General features: G+C 40.3%; 2 protein-coding genes across 3 annotated transcripts; both read left to right on the plus strand.

Annotated features, from left to right (window-relative positions):
• The first annotated feature begins 99 nt into the window (after nucleotides 1-99).
• On the plus strand, nucleotides 100-4638 carry LOC107755045 (BTB/POZ domain-containing adapter for CUL3-mediated RhoA degradation protein 3-like). Its single transcript, XM_016571689.1, has 7 exons — nucleotides 100-277; nucleotides 1724-2000; nucleotides 2317-2486; nucleotides 2614-2700; nucleotides 3715-3767; nucleotides 4189-4384; nucleotides 4465-4638. Exons 2-7 carry the CDS (start codon nucleotides 1760-1762, stop codon nucleotides 4636-4638), a joined length of 921 nt encoding a protein of 306 aa, XP_016427175.1. The 5' UTR covers nucleotides 100-277; nucleotides 1724-1759.
• A 2338-nt stretch (nucleotides 4639-6976) lies between these two features.
• LOC107754688 (HIRA-interacting protein 3-like) lies at nucleotides 6977-15835 on the plus strand. Of its 2 annotated transcripts, XM_016571248.1 has the most exons (9): nucleotides 6977-7001; nucleotides 8629-8742; nucleotides 9355-9475; nucleotides 12664-12811; nucleotides 12896-13504; nucleotides 13585-13751; nucleotides 14123-14273; nucleotides 14621-14719; nucleotides 15388-15833. In XM_016571248.1, the coding sequence occupies exons 2-9, from the start codon at nucleotides 8675-8677 to the stop codon at nucleotides 15579-15581; spliced, it is 1557 nt and encodes a 518-aa protein (XP_016426734.1). In that variant the 5' UTR covers nucleotides 6977-7001; nucleotides 8629-8674; the 3' UTR covers nucleotides 15582-15833. The 2 variants fall into 2 exon arrangements, with proteins under 2 accessions (XP_016426734.1, XP_016426743.1); XM_016571257.1 differs by lacking the exons at nucleotides 6977-7001; nucleotides 8629-8742 and adding an exon at nucleotides 8861-8948 and having other exon boundaries at nucleotides 15388-15835.
• Nucleotides 15836-16981: the final 1146 nt, after the last annotated feature.

Below are 16981 nucleotides of genomic sequence, written 5' to 3' on the forward strand. Positions count from 1 at the left end.
GGCCTTTACGATTGGCTGGATTCAGACTGGGGGCGGGACTAACTCTCTTGACTGACGTTGAGGTGGGCCAATCAGTCTACGAAAGACACTCCTCGCGAGGGGAAGCAGCCATTGTCAACCCACAACAAGCAAGAAAGAGGAACAGGACAGTCGTGCTGCAAGACAACAGAGGAAATTATGATTTGGTGAAAAATCATGGCAGGCTTAGTGTTATAGATATAACTGTCCGTCGCGAATACTTTATATTTTGTGCACCTTATCGCGGGGACCCAGCTCGGTGAGTGTTTGCTCGTTGACAGCCATACTAATGTTATCAAGAGCTAGCTCAGGGGCTAATAAGCTTATCAGTATAAGACACGTAATGTGGATGTGTTTCCCTTTAACCGTCAGTTGTCAAGTTATTAAATGGCCAGTGAACGGTGGGAAATATATTTGGTGTGGTCTAGACGAGGACTAGCGAGATCTCTCAGCTGGAGTTAGGATTTTACTGAATGTGTTGACCTAATTCTGTCCATTTCCTTTGATATCAGTACAGAAACACATCTGTGGCCTCCCCAGTGGAGTGGGCAGATATTCACAAGCCTCTGAGTACTACTAAAGGGGTGTTATATTTTATATGTTTTAGTTTTTAGGGATACCCCAGTGGGATCTTTGGATTTTCTAGTATGACGGATGATAAAAGCATTGCTTTGTATTTCATGTATTATGTTTCTGACTTTCTGGATGTTGTCTTTGTGTTTTCGGATATCGTTACAGTGGTGTGCACAGTTTATGACTGTAAATAATGGTGTACTGTCACCTTGTTCGCGCATATCTCTGAAGATGTCACAACATTTATTAGTTTATTTTGCTCTCATAAAATTGTATGTCTTCTGAACATATGTGAAATCCTGTGAGTAATCACTAGAGATCGCTTTGATGTCCTGCTGGCTAAATTTCCTTTTAAAGGAATAGTTCAGAGTCAGACAGAAAAGAATGTTTTGATATTATTTACATAAGTTACTATTTTTCAAACATGTAAGTAAGTAAGTAGAACAAAAGATGAGTTTTTGCAGATATTTCGGGACAGTCTTTTTCATATGAGGACTGGGGCTGTCAGGCATCCGAAATGATAAAAAGCATAGTTAAAAGTATCATAAAAGTATCCATGTGACTTGTGTGCTGTTTTTCCAAGTCTTTTGAAACCATTTGATCATTTTAAAATCATATAAACAGATGCTCTTCACTGGAAATGTTGCCCTTCAGTGGGAAACTGTTTTAGTTGAACTTAACAACTGGATTAGTTCAATTCAGTTAATATATGAAGCATTCAGACCAGTTTTATTAACTGGATCAACTGATTTACTCAAAAGATCTGACTCGAGGCTTTAAGGAACAATTTTGTTCACAAATTGGACATCGCTGCTACTTTCATGAACTCTCATGAACACACAAAAGAGATCTAGGACTGATTTTTTGCTGTTTTTTGTAATTTGGGTACTTGACAGCTCCAGTCCAGTTAAATTACATGAATGAAAACAAGTATATTCTTTAGAAAGTCTCCTTTTGTTTTCCATGGAAGAAAGAAAATGATACAGGTTTGGAACGACATGAGAGTGAGGAAACATGGATGAACTATTCCTCAACCACTGCATTTCAGAATGACTCAGTACTGCTTAAAACATATCATAATAATCGGACCGTAATTCTGTCTGCTCTGTATTTGTGGGCTTTATATCTTTAGGCAGCGAATAAGCAGTATTTGATTTCTACTCCCCTGATGTCTGCCGAGGCATCTGGTTCATCTGGCGGGAATGTGGTGACTGTGTCCGGTTCTGCTGCATCATCCTCCAGCCATGTTGGGGAAGAAAAGGCCGGCAGGAGCCTGGCGGGGAGTAAGTATGTGAAGCTCAACGTGGGGGGAACTCTCCACTACACCACGGTCCAGACGCTCAGCAAGGAGGACAGTCTGCTCAGGAGTATTTGTGACGGAAACACAGAGGTCACCATAGACTCAGAGGGTAAGAAAAAGCATGAGAATGTGTTGTTATACAATACTTTTCAAAAGTTTGGTGTTGGTAAGATCTGATCTCATCATTATCGAGTCATTACATAAAGAAACTAAAAAAACTGAGCCAGACTAAATCCAGAAGAACTGTGACAACGTCTCCAAGACACTTGAAGAAATCTTCCTACAAAGTTACCTGAAAAACTATGTGGAAGTGTACCTAGGACAAAAGCTGTTTGTTGCCCCTGTTCCCAAGCGTTATTCTACAATAACAGATGCAGAAACTAGATCAGAGGTGTTTATTTAAATATTTCTTCACTTGTTTTAAGGCTGGGTGGTACTGGACAGATGTGGGAGACACTTTTCCCTGGTGCTGAACTTCCTGCGGGACGGGACGGTTCCTTTGCCGGAGAGCACACGGGAGCTAGAGGAGGTGTTGAAGGAGGCGCAGTACTACAGGCTGCAGGGTCTTGTGCAGCACTGCCTCACCACATTACAGGTTAGAGGATCCACTGGAGCGTGTTTCTGTACCATCAGTGTAGAGAAGTTGAATGCTTCTTTGAGCCAAGGAAGGTGTTTGACTGTTGGTCTGTCACTTACTAATGGCTTGCTTGATGTTAATGCAGAAACGCAGGGATGTCTGCAGGGGATGTCACATTCCTATGATCACTTCAGCCAAAGAGGAACAGAGGATGATAGCCACCTGTAGGAAGGTGAGATAATACAGCAGAATATTTACTTCCCCCTTAGACCAAAACAACACAAGAAAAATTATCTCTCTTTAGACTGCACTACACCAATTTTGCCTAGTTTTTTGCCCAGATTCAAAGTCTGGAGGAGTTAGCGCTTGTTGCCAGAAGCTAGAGCCAGTCGGCAGATATTGGTCAGTTGTGAAAGTTGTGTAGTGTACAGACGTGATTCAAACTATGATTCCATCCAGTCAAGAGATATCAAACACGTTTGATATTTTGAGCTGATTTTAGAATGCATGTTGCCATTTTTTTCATTCATCTCCTAGCAATGTGGCACACTTTGTGTCTTTATGTCAGAACAACATGAAAGTGTAGTAGTGTGTAATTCAGTAGTCATAGTAGCCATTTAGTATATAATGTCCAGTTTTGCTCTGTAATCATTTAAGTGTATGATTCCTGGTGTTTTAAATCTTTGTATAGATTTTAAAGTAAGACGCTACAGGCAAAATAATAGTTTTTTTTTTCGTGCATTAGTTTTTTTTTATTTTGTGATTTTGGGCTATTTTGCTACATGTTCTCTTTCAGATTTCACATTTAAGTGTTTATTTTATTTTGTTAGACTTTATTTGCGTCTATAGATTAGCACATATTTAATTGAATAATGCATCATTTGCATATTTAAACAACATTTCAGAAAATATTTAATGCAAAATAATACAAATAAAATAAAATACAAATAAATTTAATACAATTAAAAAGTCTTAATGTCCTATTATTAATTAGCTGGGGAAGTATGGTGATATCTTTGAACATTAAAGCATGTCAACATATTCTGTTACACCAAATACACAAAATAATGATCTTTAAAAAAGCATCATATGACCCCTTTAAAAGTCATGTAATGTAGTCCAGCCTTTAAGGACTGCTTTATATGGGCATGTAGTATGGAGCTCTGAGGAAAATGACATTGATATTAATAATGGTAATGAGATTTTTGTGGTCTTTGTTTCATAAGTAATCTTTTCCTCATTACAGCCAGTGGTGAAACTGCAGAATAACAGAGGGAACAATAAATACTCCTATACCAGGTACATTCAGCCTCACTTCTTCAGCCTTTTTTTTATTTTATTTTTTTTATTTATTTTTTTTATATAAGTTTACCACCTTTTCTGAGTTTACCACCACCTCATTTCAGAAAGCATATGAATCATAATGTGACTTATTCAAATACTATTCTGAATATAAATGAATAATTGTAGTCATACACACACAAGACATGTGGCTCAATGACCCCTTGTAATTATGCCTGGTTACTATAGGAAGCAGTAAGAAAATGATATTGAGACATTTAAATGTTCCTGTCTGTCAAACAGTAGAGCATAGCACTAGCAACGCCAAGGTCATGGGTTCGATTTTCAGGGAATGCATGAATTTAAAAAAATGTATGCCAAATATGTAAATGTCAATGAGTGGTGCTGTTTTTCAATAAATTTTACCCTGTTTCCTCAGCAACTCTGATGATAACCTTCTGAAGAACATTGAGCTGTTCGATAAGCTGGGGCTGCGCTTTAATGGCAGAGTGCTGTTCATTAAAGACGTGTTGGGAGATGAGATATGCTGCTGGTCTTTTTACGGCGAGGGACGCAAGATTGCCGAAGTCTGCTGCACCTCTATTGTTTATGCCACTGAGAAGAAACAGACCAAAGTGAGCAAAAGGGACTTGAATGTCTTGTCTATGTGTATAAATGTGTTTTCTAACTTCATTTTTTTCATCTGTTCACATAGGTTGAGTTCCCAGAAGCTCGAATCTTTGAGGAGACACTCAACATTTTGATCTATGAAAATGGGCGAGGTTCGGGAGGCATGGCCCTGCTGGAGTCAGGGGGCGTCTCGTCGCCAGGTGTGGGCCAGTCAGAGGAGGAAGGGGCAGGTGTGGGAGGCGGGGATTACAAAGACTGAATCAGAACGATACAAAGACATTGTACTACCAATATGCATGTGAACAATGGAAAAGTTGGTTGAGGAAAGAATGACAACTTTGGTATGTTTAATACTGCACTGAAATGGGAGGGGTGGGGGGTAATTATGGGCTAGTTTAGAAATAATACTGAAGTTGCCACAGTGTGGTACAGTTTTATTTTTTTCTGTGAGATACATTTACATGACCTTTTTTCATTTTTTGTTAAATTTAATTTATTATTCAGTTAATTTATTGTCCAGAATTTTCACTTTTTCAAGATTCAATGTGAAATAAGTTGTTTTGTTTGTTTGTATGGGCCGTGTGAAAGTTAATCTTTTGGTGATCAATGGTAAACTGTGATGTATGCTGACTTGAGGGGTACATGGTGGAGGTGTCATGTTGTCTAGGACTGTCAGATCTTCTGGGAAACTGACCAAATGTGCAAAGCTTGTTGTTGCAGCCATAGATAGCAGGGAGTCCAGTTTTTAACATCCTTTTTGTAACATAAAAGGAAAACATAACAAGTAAATCATTTTACGCAACTGTGCCTCACGATTAGTGTTTAACATTTTCAATGGGCATGCGAATATTTATAAAACTAATATTGTTTTGGTTTAAAAAGAAAAAGATTGCAATAGTTTCTAGCATTATGTAACAATACATTCTAAAACAGAAGTTTAGACGTGTTAGACTTCTTGCCACACCTGCAGTAAAAAAAAAAGTAATTTTATTTCAGGGTCATTTCTAGACAGATTGCTCCTTTGAATCACAATAGTAGTTACTACTACGGTACAAACCCCTTCACAAAATGATTTATGTTTTATTGACAAATGTAAGCCATAATTGTACGCACTCACTGTCCTAGACCAAAAAACACCCCTTAATTCTGCCAATTAAACTAGTATATGTGGAATGCCGTCCGGATATTGTTTTGGAATTTTATTAATCAACTGGAATTAATATTCCTTTAACATTTTCAATAAAAATGCTTTTTGGTAAAACCCTTGTTAAGTTATTTTATTTTGTCTTCAAAAATAGCAAAGGAAACTTATTCCAAAGCACGAGAATCAATCATAAAAAGTAGACAGTAGGTTATAACAGAGTGTCGAAATGACATTCATACCAGATGAAGGATGAAAATGGTGAATATGAGAAAAGTAAGTATCTTTTAAACAATAGAGCATATAAAGTAGCTGTTTAAGACTTGTCCAACAACTCCATATGAACATATTTGTGACCAGGGACCACAAAACATATAAGGGTCAATTTTTGGAAATTCAGAATTATACATCATCTGAAAGCTGAATAAATAAGCTTTCAACTGACGTATGGTGGTTTGTTAGGATAGAATAATATTTGGCCGAGATACAACTATTTGAAAATCTGGAATCTGAGGGTGCAAAAAAAATCTAAATATTGAGAAAATCGCCTTTAAAGTTGTCCAAATGAAGTCCTTAGCAATGCATATTACTAATCAAAAATTAAGTTTTGATATATTAACGGTAGGAAATTTACAAAATATCTTCATGGAACATGATCTTTACTTAATATCCTAATGATTTTTGGCATAAAAGAAAAATCAATAATTTTGACCCATACAATGTATTTTTGGCTATTGCTACAAATATACCCCAGCGACTTAAGACGGGTTTTGTGGTCCAGGGTCACATATGATATTTGGTCAAGCAAGTGTGGTTATATAATATTGGCTGATATATCGGTCTATTACCAAAATTACTATAAAAATACCCAATATTCAATTAATAATTATGTTTACTAATAGTCTTAGCAGACAAACTTTTCATTGTTGTTATTACTAACTGTAAGCTTTTAACTTTAGGTGTGGGTATTTCAGCATATCCAATCACATTTTAGACCCTGTAGCCATTTTACCAGACCGCCACCATTCGCCACCAACAAGGTTTTCCTTTTGTAATTTCTTTAATTATACATGGCAAAACCTCAGAATTCACCACTACTCTGTGTGTGTGTGTGTGTGTCACACATGTTTTTTGTGATGATGTTTGTGCCACATGTTGGACAGGAGGAGATCAAACGGCCCACCCACAGAGCTATGGACCCCGACATGATTAATCCAGAGCAAGCGTGTGTGTGTGTGCGCAACAGTCTGGGGCCCGGGCTTCCAATTCTTAGGGACACCCAACAGGCCCCTGATCGTGATGCGTGATGTTGCGGCGGCATCCATTGGCCCTGCGTGGGCCCATTCTAAGGAAGGGGCACTCTGGGCCCAAACAGCTCGCCGCTGGATACTAATCCCAGGGTGCCATGGAGCTGTTTTGTACTGACAAAATCACACACGCTTTGCTCAGGAAGTAGCACACACACACACACACACACACACACACTCGTACACAAACAAGGCAGGAGCACAAAGACACAGGGGTATGAACCCATTCAAATGCATGGGCTCAAACACGCACAGGGCACACACACATACACACACACTGAGCTGCAAATGGGGGGCTGCTAATGGCTTCCAGTGGGAGAGAAGGAGAGCAAGGCTTTATCCCTTAAGTGTAGAAGACTTAATCATACAGAATGGCCCGGGGCCAGTAGCAGGGCTGTACAGCACGCCCCTCCACACACGCATTAGGTATTCTGCAGCTGAATCTCCTGCAGACGGCTGCAGCAGAGCCGGGCCCAGGTGAGACTCCCTCTGAGCGCTCGCTCACTCGCTTTCTCCCTTCCCTTCCATCTCTCTCTTTTTCTCTTCATGTCAAACACATACCAACAGTGGTCCACAAGAGCTTTTTATTGTAATGTCATTGGAGGTGCTTCTGCATAATATTCTCGCCCTCCCTCCACCCATCTTTTAGTCTTTTTGTCTTTTTATATTCATAAAAGCCATACTAGAAAGACTGCTTAAATAACAATCTCTCTTTTCATTTTCTTTTTTTCTTCTCTCTATTCTTTCTTCCCCACTCTTTTCTGGCATGGCGCTGCAGTGCGATGCCGATCTTTGAAGCGTTACCTGCAGTGTATGAGGCCCTTACTGGGAGAAGCAGGGGGCCGGCATGCCTGTGTGCGCGTGTGAGGGTCCGCATATGCACGTGTGCTCGTTAAGTTCCCTCGCAGCATCAGGTCTGAAGGCGAGGATGTTTCTTCTCGCTGGGTTAAGAGATGCGATCTCGTTCTTTGTACACGCAGCATCTCCTCGTTGTCAGAATCTCTCTCGCGCGGTGAAACGCATCCCTGATTTGATAAAGTGGCGGATCCTGACGGAATTCCTCTTCGGTTCAGGAGGAGTGTGTTCTGGTAATCCTGCTAGTCACAACAACAAGGGTTATATAAACAGATGCTAACCGAATTCACCCCCAGTTCTCCATTTTTCTAGCTGTGGTTATGTCCGGGGGGGAGTGGGATTTGATGCGAGTTTCATGCTTGTCGAGCATCTTACGGACAGCTATCCACACCTGCTTTCTTTTTGTATAGCTCTACGTTAAACCACTGTAGCAACAATTGCTGTTTTGTTCTTGAATAAATAAGCTTTCCATTGATGTATTTCAAAAAATCTAAATATTGAGAAAATCGCCTTTAAAGTTGTCCAAATGAAGTCCTTAGCAATGCATATTACTAATCAAAAATTAAGTTTTGATATATTAACGGTAGGAAATTTACAAAATATCTTCATGGAACATGATCTTTACTTAATATCCTAATGATTTTTGGCATAAAAGAAAAATCGATCATTTTGATCCATACAATGTATTGTTGGCCATTTCATTTGCTACAAATATACCTGTGCTACTTATGACTGGTTTTGTGCTCCAGGGTCACACTTATAAGTGAATTAATGAAAGAAAAGGTTTTAATAATTGGACATGAAGCAGCGTTCTGACCAACGCTACAATGTTATGTCTATTACGTGATCACGTCTAGCGGTAATTGTGCGCGATGACGTAAAGTAACGTAGCCATGCACAGCAAAGCGCGCCAAGGTAGGGCTGCGCGCTTAGTACGCACACACATAGTACGCAGTGGAGTAAAAAGTGGCGCAGGTGTGTAAAAAAAAAACATGGCCAAAGAAGAGGACTCGATCCGAAAGTTCGTTGTGAGAGAACTGCACAAGTGTTCGGACCTCAGGTAAACTGCGAGTTGAAGGCAATGTCGAAAGTGCTCTCAAAACGGATGTTATCATCATTTAAGTTTCATATCAAAGAACGCTATGTTAGTAAGTCAGGGCTGAATCAAACTCGTTGCTTGAGAAATTCGGTAACGCATGTCAGGTCTCACGTCGGCTCCTAAATAGCGTGTGACATGAAGGAAAAAGAAACAGATATAAAGGGGTGGTTAGTGTAAGATGTTTGCATGAAGACGGTCACATCGCATAAGAAGCGCTTTAATTTGCAGGTATCGTAAATAAATATGATCAAGGGATACTACAATCATGTCTGACGCAGCTTACGTAAAAGAGCTTGAAGGAAATACTGGAGTATAGTAGTAACGTATGCTTGAGCGGTTTTACAGATAGAAAGCACAAACATGTGTCTGTGCATCACATCACTCGTGTTAATGCAGAAGGCACTGTAAAGTGAAAGTGTACTTGTGTTTTATAACGGTTTGCTGTGTCCGAATGATGTGAAGTGTTAAAGTCATGTGACACTTTTCATTGATTTATATTGATCAATCAGAATGAGATTGGCTATTGTGCAGTTATTTACATGTTTAATTTGCTGTTACTCTGCCATCTTTCAGTACACTGAGTTTAGGCATTCTGCGGAGGAGATACCTGGAAAAGGTGGGGAGAGAGTCGCTCAGCATCAAGGACAGACAGCTGATGAAGAAAATTGTCGAGGAGGAACTTTTGAAGATGCAGGTGAAGAAGAGATGTTGAAGTCATGTGATCTTAACATCATGCATCTGTCAAAAAACGATCTTTTGCTAAGGAAGTGTAGAAGTGAACCATCATTGTCTTTGGCAGGTTAAAGTTCTTCAGCTGCCTCAGGAAGTACATCCTCTGCTGTGCTTTTTTTAATTAGAGAGCTGATGTTGAACTCCTACTTGAGGTCCTGGGTGATGATGGTGCCCAGGAAGCGGACAGAGTCCACAGTTTCTACTGAGGAGTTACACAGGATAATGAGGGCAGGTGGGGCTGGGTTCTTCCTGAAGTCAATCACCATCTCTACTGTTTTTACAGCGTTGAGCTCCAGGTTGTGCTGATTGCACCCAGACGGTCAATCTCCCACCTACAGTGGGGAAAATAATTATTTGATCCCCTGCTGATTTTGTAAGTTTGACCACTTACAAAAAAATTAAGGGTCTATAGCAGACTCATCCCCGTCAGAGATGAGCCCAATAAAGGTGGTGTCATCCGCAAACTTCAGTAGTTTGACAGACTCGTGACTGGAGGTACAGCTGTTGGTGTATAGAGAGAAGAGGAGAGGAGAAAGAACACAGCCTTGAGGGGAGCCAGTACTGATGGTTCAGGGGTCAGAAACATGTTTTTCCATTTTCACATGCTGCTTCCTGTCAGACAGGAAGTCTATGATCCACCTACAGGTGGAATCGGGCACATTCAGCTGGCAGAGCTTGTCCTGTAGCAGAGCCGGTATGATTGTATTGAACGCAGAGCTGAAGTCCACAAACAGGATCCTGGCGTAGGTTCCTGAGGAGTCCAGGTGCTGGAGGATAAAGTGGAGGGCCATGTTAACGGCGCCCTCTACAGACCTGTTGGCTCTGTAGGCAAATTGCAGGGGGTCCAGGAGAGGGTCTGTGATGGATTTGAGGTGGGAAAATACAAGGCGCTCGAAGGACTTCATTACTACAGATGTCAGGGCGACAGGTCTGTAGTCATTTAGACCTGTGATCCTGGGTTTTTTGTGGACGAGGATGATGGTGTAGGTCTTGAAGCAGGCTGGCACATGGCATATCTCCAAAGAGGTCTTAAAGATATCTGTAAACACTGGAGACAGCTGGTCAGCACAGTACTTCAGGGTGGATGGAGAAACAGAGTCTGGTCCGGCTGCTTTCCGAGGGTTCTGTCTCTTGAAGACTGTTAACATCTCTCTCCTGGATGGAGAGAGTGATGGGGCTGAAGGGGGAGGGAGCCGTTGAGGTGTGGAGCTGTGAAGAAGCCTCAGCTCCTGCTGTGGTGAAGTTGATGAGCTGATGTTCAAGCTCAAGCTGAAGGCTGGTGTCATGGGGGATGGTATCAGGACTGTCACATTGTCTTTCAAAGCGACAGTAAAACTCATTCAGGTTGTTGGCCAGTCGTTGGTCGTTAGCCGAGTGGGGGGCTTTAGGTGTCCAGTTTGTGATCTGTCTGAGTCCTTTCCAGACAGAAGTGGAGTCATTAGCTGAGAATTGCTGTTGTAGTTTCTCAGAGTACAGTTGTTTAGCTTCTCTCACCGCCTTGCTAAACTTGTACTTTGACTCTTTAAACCTGATTTTATCCCCACTTTTAAATGAAGCATCTTTCTCTAGTCTTAGCTGTCTGAGTCTGGGTGTGAACCAGGGTTTGACATTGTTGTAACTCACCCTGGTGCGTGATGGAACACCGCTATCTTCACAGAAGCTTATGTACGATGTCACAGCCTCTGTATACTCATCCACGGTATGATTGTATTGAACGCAGAGCTGAAGTCCACAAACAGGATCCTGGCGTAGGTTCCTGAGGAGTCCAGGTGCTGGAGGATAAAGTGGAGGGCCATGTTAACGGCGCCCTCTACAGACCTGTTGGCTCTGTAGGCAAATTGCAGGGGGTCCAGGAGAGGGTCTGTGATGGATTTGAGGTGGGAAAATACAAGGCGCTCGAAGGACTTCATTACTACAGATGTCAGGGCGACAGGTCTGTAGTCATTTAGACCTGTGATCCTGGGTTTTTTGTGGACGAGGATGATGGTGTAGGTCTTGAAGCAGGCTGGCACATGGCATATCTCCAAAGAGGTCTTAAAGATATCTGTAAACACTGGAGACAGCTGGTCAGCACAGTACTTCAGAGTGGATGGAGAAACAGTCTGGTCCGGCTGATTTCTGAGGGTTCTGTCTCTTGAAGACTCTGTTAGCGTCTCTCTCCTGGATGGTATCAGGACTATCCCATTGTCTTTCAAAGCAACAGTAAAACTCATTCAGGTTGTTGGAGAGACGTTGGTCGTTAGCAGAGTGGGGGGCTTTAGGTTTCCAGTTTGTGTCCTTTCCAGACAGAAGTGGTGTCTTTAGCTGAGAGTTGCTGTTGTAGTTTCTTCACACCAATTTGGAGTTTTCTGTCGCCATTTGACATTTTCCTCTTATGAATTATGAGGCACATGACTGGGTGTCTGTTGTTAAGTATCTAGTCATAACATTCTAACACTGCATTGTTTCACTGGACAAGTTTGGCACAGCAATGTTGGGGTTAACACTGCAAAAGTAGTTCACTAAAGATGTGTGGGAGATGAGCAGGGTATTATAACCTGGGCTAAAAAGCAGTGATGACCCTGATTCTAAATTCTAAAAAGTATGAAAAGATTCTAAAAGTGTGAAATGTTCCTTTACCTGGGGTTAAAAGTGGGGTTTAGAATGACAGTAACCCAGGGTTAAGTGCAGTGTCAAAATTAAAGAAATGAAGCCCTTTTAGAGTTGAGGTTTTTGAATAATGCAGTTTTTGGTGAAAATGTACTCAGAAAGTGGTTAGAATGGAAGTTGTTAAAAATATTACTAAATAGACTGGGATGAATTGTAACCTTGCAAAGCATTTTATCAGCAGTTTTTCTTTAAAATATTATGTTATACATAACATGGTTATAATCTGTTATGCAAACTTATTTTGGTACCGTGAACATCTCTACTATAATCTAAATGAATTAATCTAAATTACTTTTCTTGAGGCAATCAAATGATGCTTTTGCATTTATTTGGGAATGAGGTCGGAAACAGTTTAATGATTTCTGTTTGAAAGGTTCCAAATATAAAAAAGGAAAGAGCAAAGTCTTGTCTGATAATATGGTGAAGAATAATGCGATTTGTCAGTAACATTTTAAAGTCAAGGCTTTGCTTTGACAACTGACAACCTTCTTCAATTTCCAGGACAGCAGTGATGATGAGCCTCTTATTAAGAGTGTGAATCCTTCAAAGAGCCAGAGCAAAAGGAAAAGGGTGGATGAAGATGATGGGAATGAAGAGAATAAAATGGTGGGAAAGACAAAAAGATCACGGCTGGAGGAGTTTTCTCCAGGTAACTGTGTAGTATTTGTTGAGTTTGTCCTTGTTTTTTCTTATTGGATGTTGCGTGAGAAACGTTACGTTCTCTCTTGTCCAGATTCCCCTGACTCTGGAATAGAGAAAGCTATTAACGAGGGAGAACAAAAAGAGGATGAAGCTGAAAGTGATAAAGACACGGGTGAAGACAGTGAGGAGGAGCAAGAGGAAAAGAACATTAAGAAAAAAACACAGAATAAGAGACGGAGCAAACAGAAAGGGGACAGTGAGAAGAAAAAGAAACTGAAGAAGAAAGGGAAGGTGAAAGAAAGTGACGAAGATGAGGAGTTCAAGGATTCTGATGAGGAGGAGGAGGCAAGGCAAAAACAACCATCGAAAGAAAAGAAAAAGAAAAAGGATTCAGACAGTGTGAAGGAAATCACTGATACACCGGCTTCGAGTGATTCAGAGGATGAAAAAGTGAAAAGCAAAGTGAAGACGCAGAGTAAAAGAAAAGATATCAGAAAAAAGAAGCCAGTCGAGAGGGATATTGTGAAAGAAGTGGAGAGAGAGGTTTTTGGGAGCAGCTCTGAGAGTGAAGAGAATAACAAGAGCGCTAAAAGAAAAAACAGGAGCAACTCTGAAAATGACAGCAGCGGAGACAGTGAAGAGGAAAAAGATCAAAAAGAGGATGCTGCTAATTTGTCCTCCAAAGAGATGGAGAAAAATGGTAAGAATCCCTCAGAGGTCAAAGCGGGTGTATGCTTAAACCTTTCTCCTTACATTGTTCATCTCTCTTTTTCTTGACAGAAGAGAAAATACAGGATGGTCAGAAGGAGGCAGCAGAGGACTCTGACTCCTCGTCTCTTCCCTCACTGGAGGACGAGGATGAACAAGAGAAGGACAAGAAGGAGGGAAAGAAAAGTATGACAAAGAAAAAGTGCAGTGAGGAGAGGGAGAACACAACCAGAGGAAAGGCAAGATGAATTTGAGAACAGCTCACATCACAAAAAATTACTTTTTCACTACTGTGTGTTATATTTAAGTAATATCAAACAAGCAAGAGTGCTGTTATTCAACCATACATTACCCTTCAGAAGTTTGGGGTCCAGAAGTTGTTGTTTTTTTCTTAAGTAGTAAAGACTAAAGTATTAAAGTAAGTACAAAAGCTACTTCTGTATTTTGCTTCTGTCTTTTGTAACAACCAGAATTGGTCAGATAGAGAATTTCAGTTTGATTCTCACATAAGTGGACTACATGCTGTCCATGCCCTTTATTAAACCCAATTTTTTATTTTTTTCCCGATATGTATTGATTATAATAACTCTCAATTATTTTTGACCATCAGGATGAAGAAAATAAGGAAGTGTCCAGGCTGAAGCGCTACATTGCCCTCTGTGGTGTGAGACGGAACTATAAGAACCTGTTAGACGGCTGCCGATCAGTAAAGGCAAAGGTGGCTGTGCTGAAAAAAGAGCTGGAGGAGCTGGGAGTGGAAGGTTAGTGTGCATGTGTGAACAGAATGGGGAACACGTATACAATTTGCTGAATCATCTCAATGCTATGGTAAATGTGCACATGCAAATTTGCATTCCTTCATTGTTTTTAATCATGTATGTGGAGTAACTAGGTTACCTTTCAGTGCATTTTCTGCTGATGTAAAATACAGTCCTGCACATTATTGAAAAAAACAACAACAACTAATATCATATAAATGTCAGTGTAATGCACTTTAGAATACACGGTTTGTTTTCCTTTGTACACTGAGAGATTTTTATGTTGCATATGTTATAAAGAATGTCCATACAAGCACACTCTTATTACCTATGAAATATGTCTGTCCCAGGTCAGCCCTCCATAGAGAAATGTAAAAAAGCTCGACTAAAGAGAGAAGAAGCACAGGAACTGGCTGAGCTGGATGTCAGCAACATCATCGCCACTCAGGGTAATGACGCTTATAAATTGTATCTACTGTTGGAAACGCAGAAGCTGAGACCAGGAGACTCTTGGGGATCTTCAGCAGACTTCTTTATTGAGAACGCACTGTGTGGCGCTGCAGTCATCAAAAGTCTAGCTAAGGCAGTGATGCATTGTAGTTTATATACATTTTAGGGGACAGTGCTTAGAAATGGAGACAAGGCACTTGGGTGACGACCTTAAACAAAGCATGCAAATGAAGTATTCAGGCATAGCAACCTGCCCCATTTCACAAGTCCTAATCCAATCAGCATAACTACTGAAAGTCTGGGGCAGAGGCACCAAGAGCCATTACAAACAAAAGGTGAGAGTCTCTGTAATCTGGCTCATTTGACTTGACAATAAAAGAACAGGAACTGGCAGGAACCTCTTGCTACACACTTTAACAGAATCGTTCATCTGATGTCATCATCTTTACCATAAATCTTCACCTTAGTTTTTCCGGTGATTGTATGTCAGGAAATAGGATCAGTAGATCTAAGACAGGTTCTTAAATTTGTAATCACACACTACTGTAGATGCATTTAAATTCAAGGTAAAAAAAAATCACATGAATGCATGGAAATCTGAGAGTTGTAAAAATGTGATTTACTTAGTTTGGGCCTAAACCTAATGAAATTAAACTTTGTTCATCAGGACGTCCCAAAAGAAGAACAGCTGCAGCAGCATGGCCCCCTGCACAGAATGTCTCTCCTCCCCCCTCTGCCTATAAATGTGTTGTGGACTCAGACTCTGATAGTGGAGAGAGCCACAGAAACACAGGGCGCAAGAGAGGAGCAGCCTGGGCCAACCTGCAGGGAATCATCAGTGATGATGGAGAGAGTGACTAGGCGGCAAGTGCCTTTCCCTACAATCGGTTTCATCATTATACAGTGCATTCCTTAAGTTCACCCACTCTTTAATTGACTATGGAAAAAAAGTTAAACCTGTTCTAATCAATTGGTACATTGGCAAGAGTTTTATGTGTACATCCTGTTATTGTAGGATGTTTTTGGATTTCTTTATAGTAAGTTTGTTCTCTCTATTTGTGTATTTTACAATTGTTAGTTTGTACTTTATATTTAAGTGTCTTAAATGTGTATAGTAAGGTTCGCGTAGCTTTGGAAATAAAATAACATATATTGAATTTGTTTTACATTCTCTCTTCCTTGTCCCAGAAGTGCACTTTGACTTTGTTAATGGCTGTAGGATGTCTATTTTACAATGTAAACAGTGCATTATCAAAACTAACTTTTTTATTTTATGTTACAGCATAGTAAATTATTAGTGCTTATTTTCAAGGAAGACATCTGATTACATTGCAGAGAACAGCTTGGTTATGTTAGCTCTAATTATAGAAATTCAGACCTTGTGATGAAGCTAGTAGTATTATAAAAACAAAATATCCTTTAATAGCGGGAATGCAGTGGCGATCAGCTAGGGCAGTGGTCACCAACCTTTTTAGGCCCAAGATCCCTGACCTCGGCCTTTATGAAAGACAAGATCTACCTATTGAAGAATTGATAGAAAAAGACATCCCAGATTGTGCTTCAAATTTGAGGCCTTTTACTTAGTATTTTAATTAGTGATGCACTGATCATAGCTGATTTCAGATTTTCTTTTCTTTCTTTCTTTTTTTTTCAATAAAACTAGTCCAATCGCGTTTCGAGGACGGTCCCTTGTAAAAATCGCGTTCCTGGGGTAAAATACACGTTTTTCGGCGGGGATCCTCAAGTAAAATTCAGATTCCAGGGACTAAATATCACGTTATTGGGGTCGCTTCAACCCGCGGACAAAGCAGAGCTGCGCTTTATACGGAGGAGAAGAAAATGACATTCCCATCGAAACTTTTCTCAAGACAGTTCCCTTCAGTGATACATTAATATAACCCCAGAAATGTAATGCATTTTTGTACTTATTTTACTGTTTTGTTCGGGATCTACTGGGACAGTGATAAAGATCTACCAGTCGATCGCGATCGACGGGTTGGCGACCACTGAGCTAGGGTATGGCGACTGCCATATGGAAACGCGTGTCCCAAATGTATAAAACAGTTTATGTAGCAAATAAATGTAAACACTTAAATTATTTTTTTACATTTTTCCCCTTGTCTTTATGCTGTTTTTTTTTAACTTGATCATGTACATTTAGACTCAATTGAATACTTTACAATAGAGGTGTAGTTACTAAAAAGCATTCACAAAGTCAGAGCCGTGGCCACTGGTCAATGTTCATGACGTATGCGAGTAAC

This window comes from Sinocyclocheilus rhinocerous, unplaced genomic scaffold (genome assembly GCF_001515625.1).
Source record: "Sinocyclocheilus rhinocerous isolate Xijiao unplaced genomic scaffold, SAMN03320098_v1.1 scaffold1063, whole genome shotgun sequence".
Classification (NCBI taxonomy): Eukaryota; Metazoa; Chordata; class Actinopteri; order Cypriniformes; family Cyprinidae; genus Sinocyclocheilus; species Sinocyclocheilus rhinocerous.

Coding starts and splice junctions, on each gene's coding strand:
- LOC107755045 (XM_016571689.1), top strand. CDS start 1,760: ATGTCTGCCGAGGCATCTGGTTCATCTGGCGGGAATGTGGTGACTGTG. Junction 2,487..2,613: donor ACTGCCTCACCACATTACAG/GTTAGAGGATCC, acceptor ATGTTAATGCAG/AAACGCAGGGATGTCTGCAG. Junction 4,385..4,464: donor CTGAGAAGAAACAGACCAAA/GTGAGCAAAAGG, acceptor CTGTTCACATAG/GTTGAGTTCCCAGAAGCTCG.
- LOC107754688 (XM_016571248.1), top strand. CDS start 8,675: ATGGCCAAAGAAGAGGACTCGATCCGAAAGTTCGTTGTGAGAGAACTG. Junction 9,476..12,663: donor AGGAACTTTTGAAGATGCAG/GTGAAGAAGAGA, acceptor TTCAATTTCCAG/GACAGCAGTGATGATGAGCC. Junction 14,720..15,387: donor CAACATCATCGCCACTCAGG/GTAATGACGCTT, acceptor TTTGTTCATCAG/GACGTCCCAAAAGAAGAACA.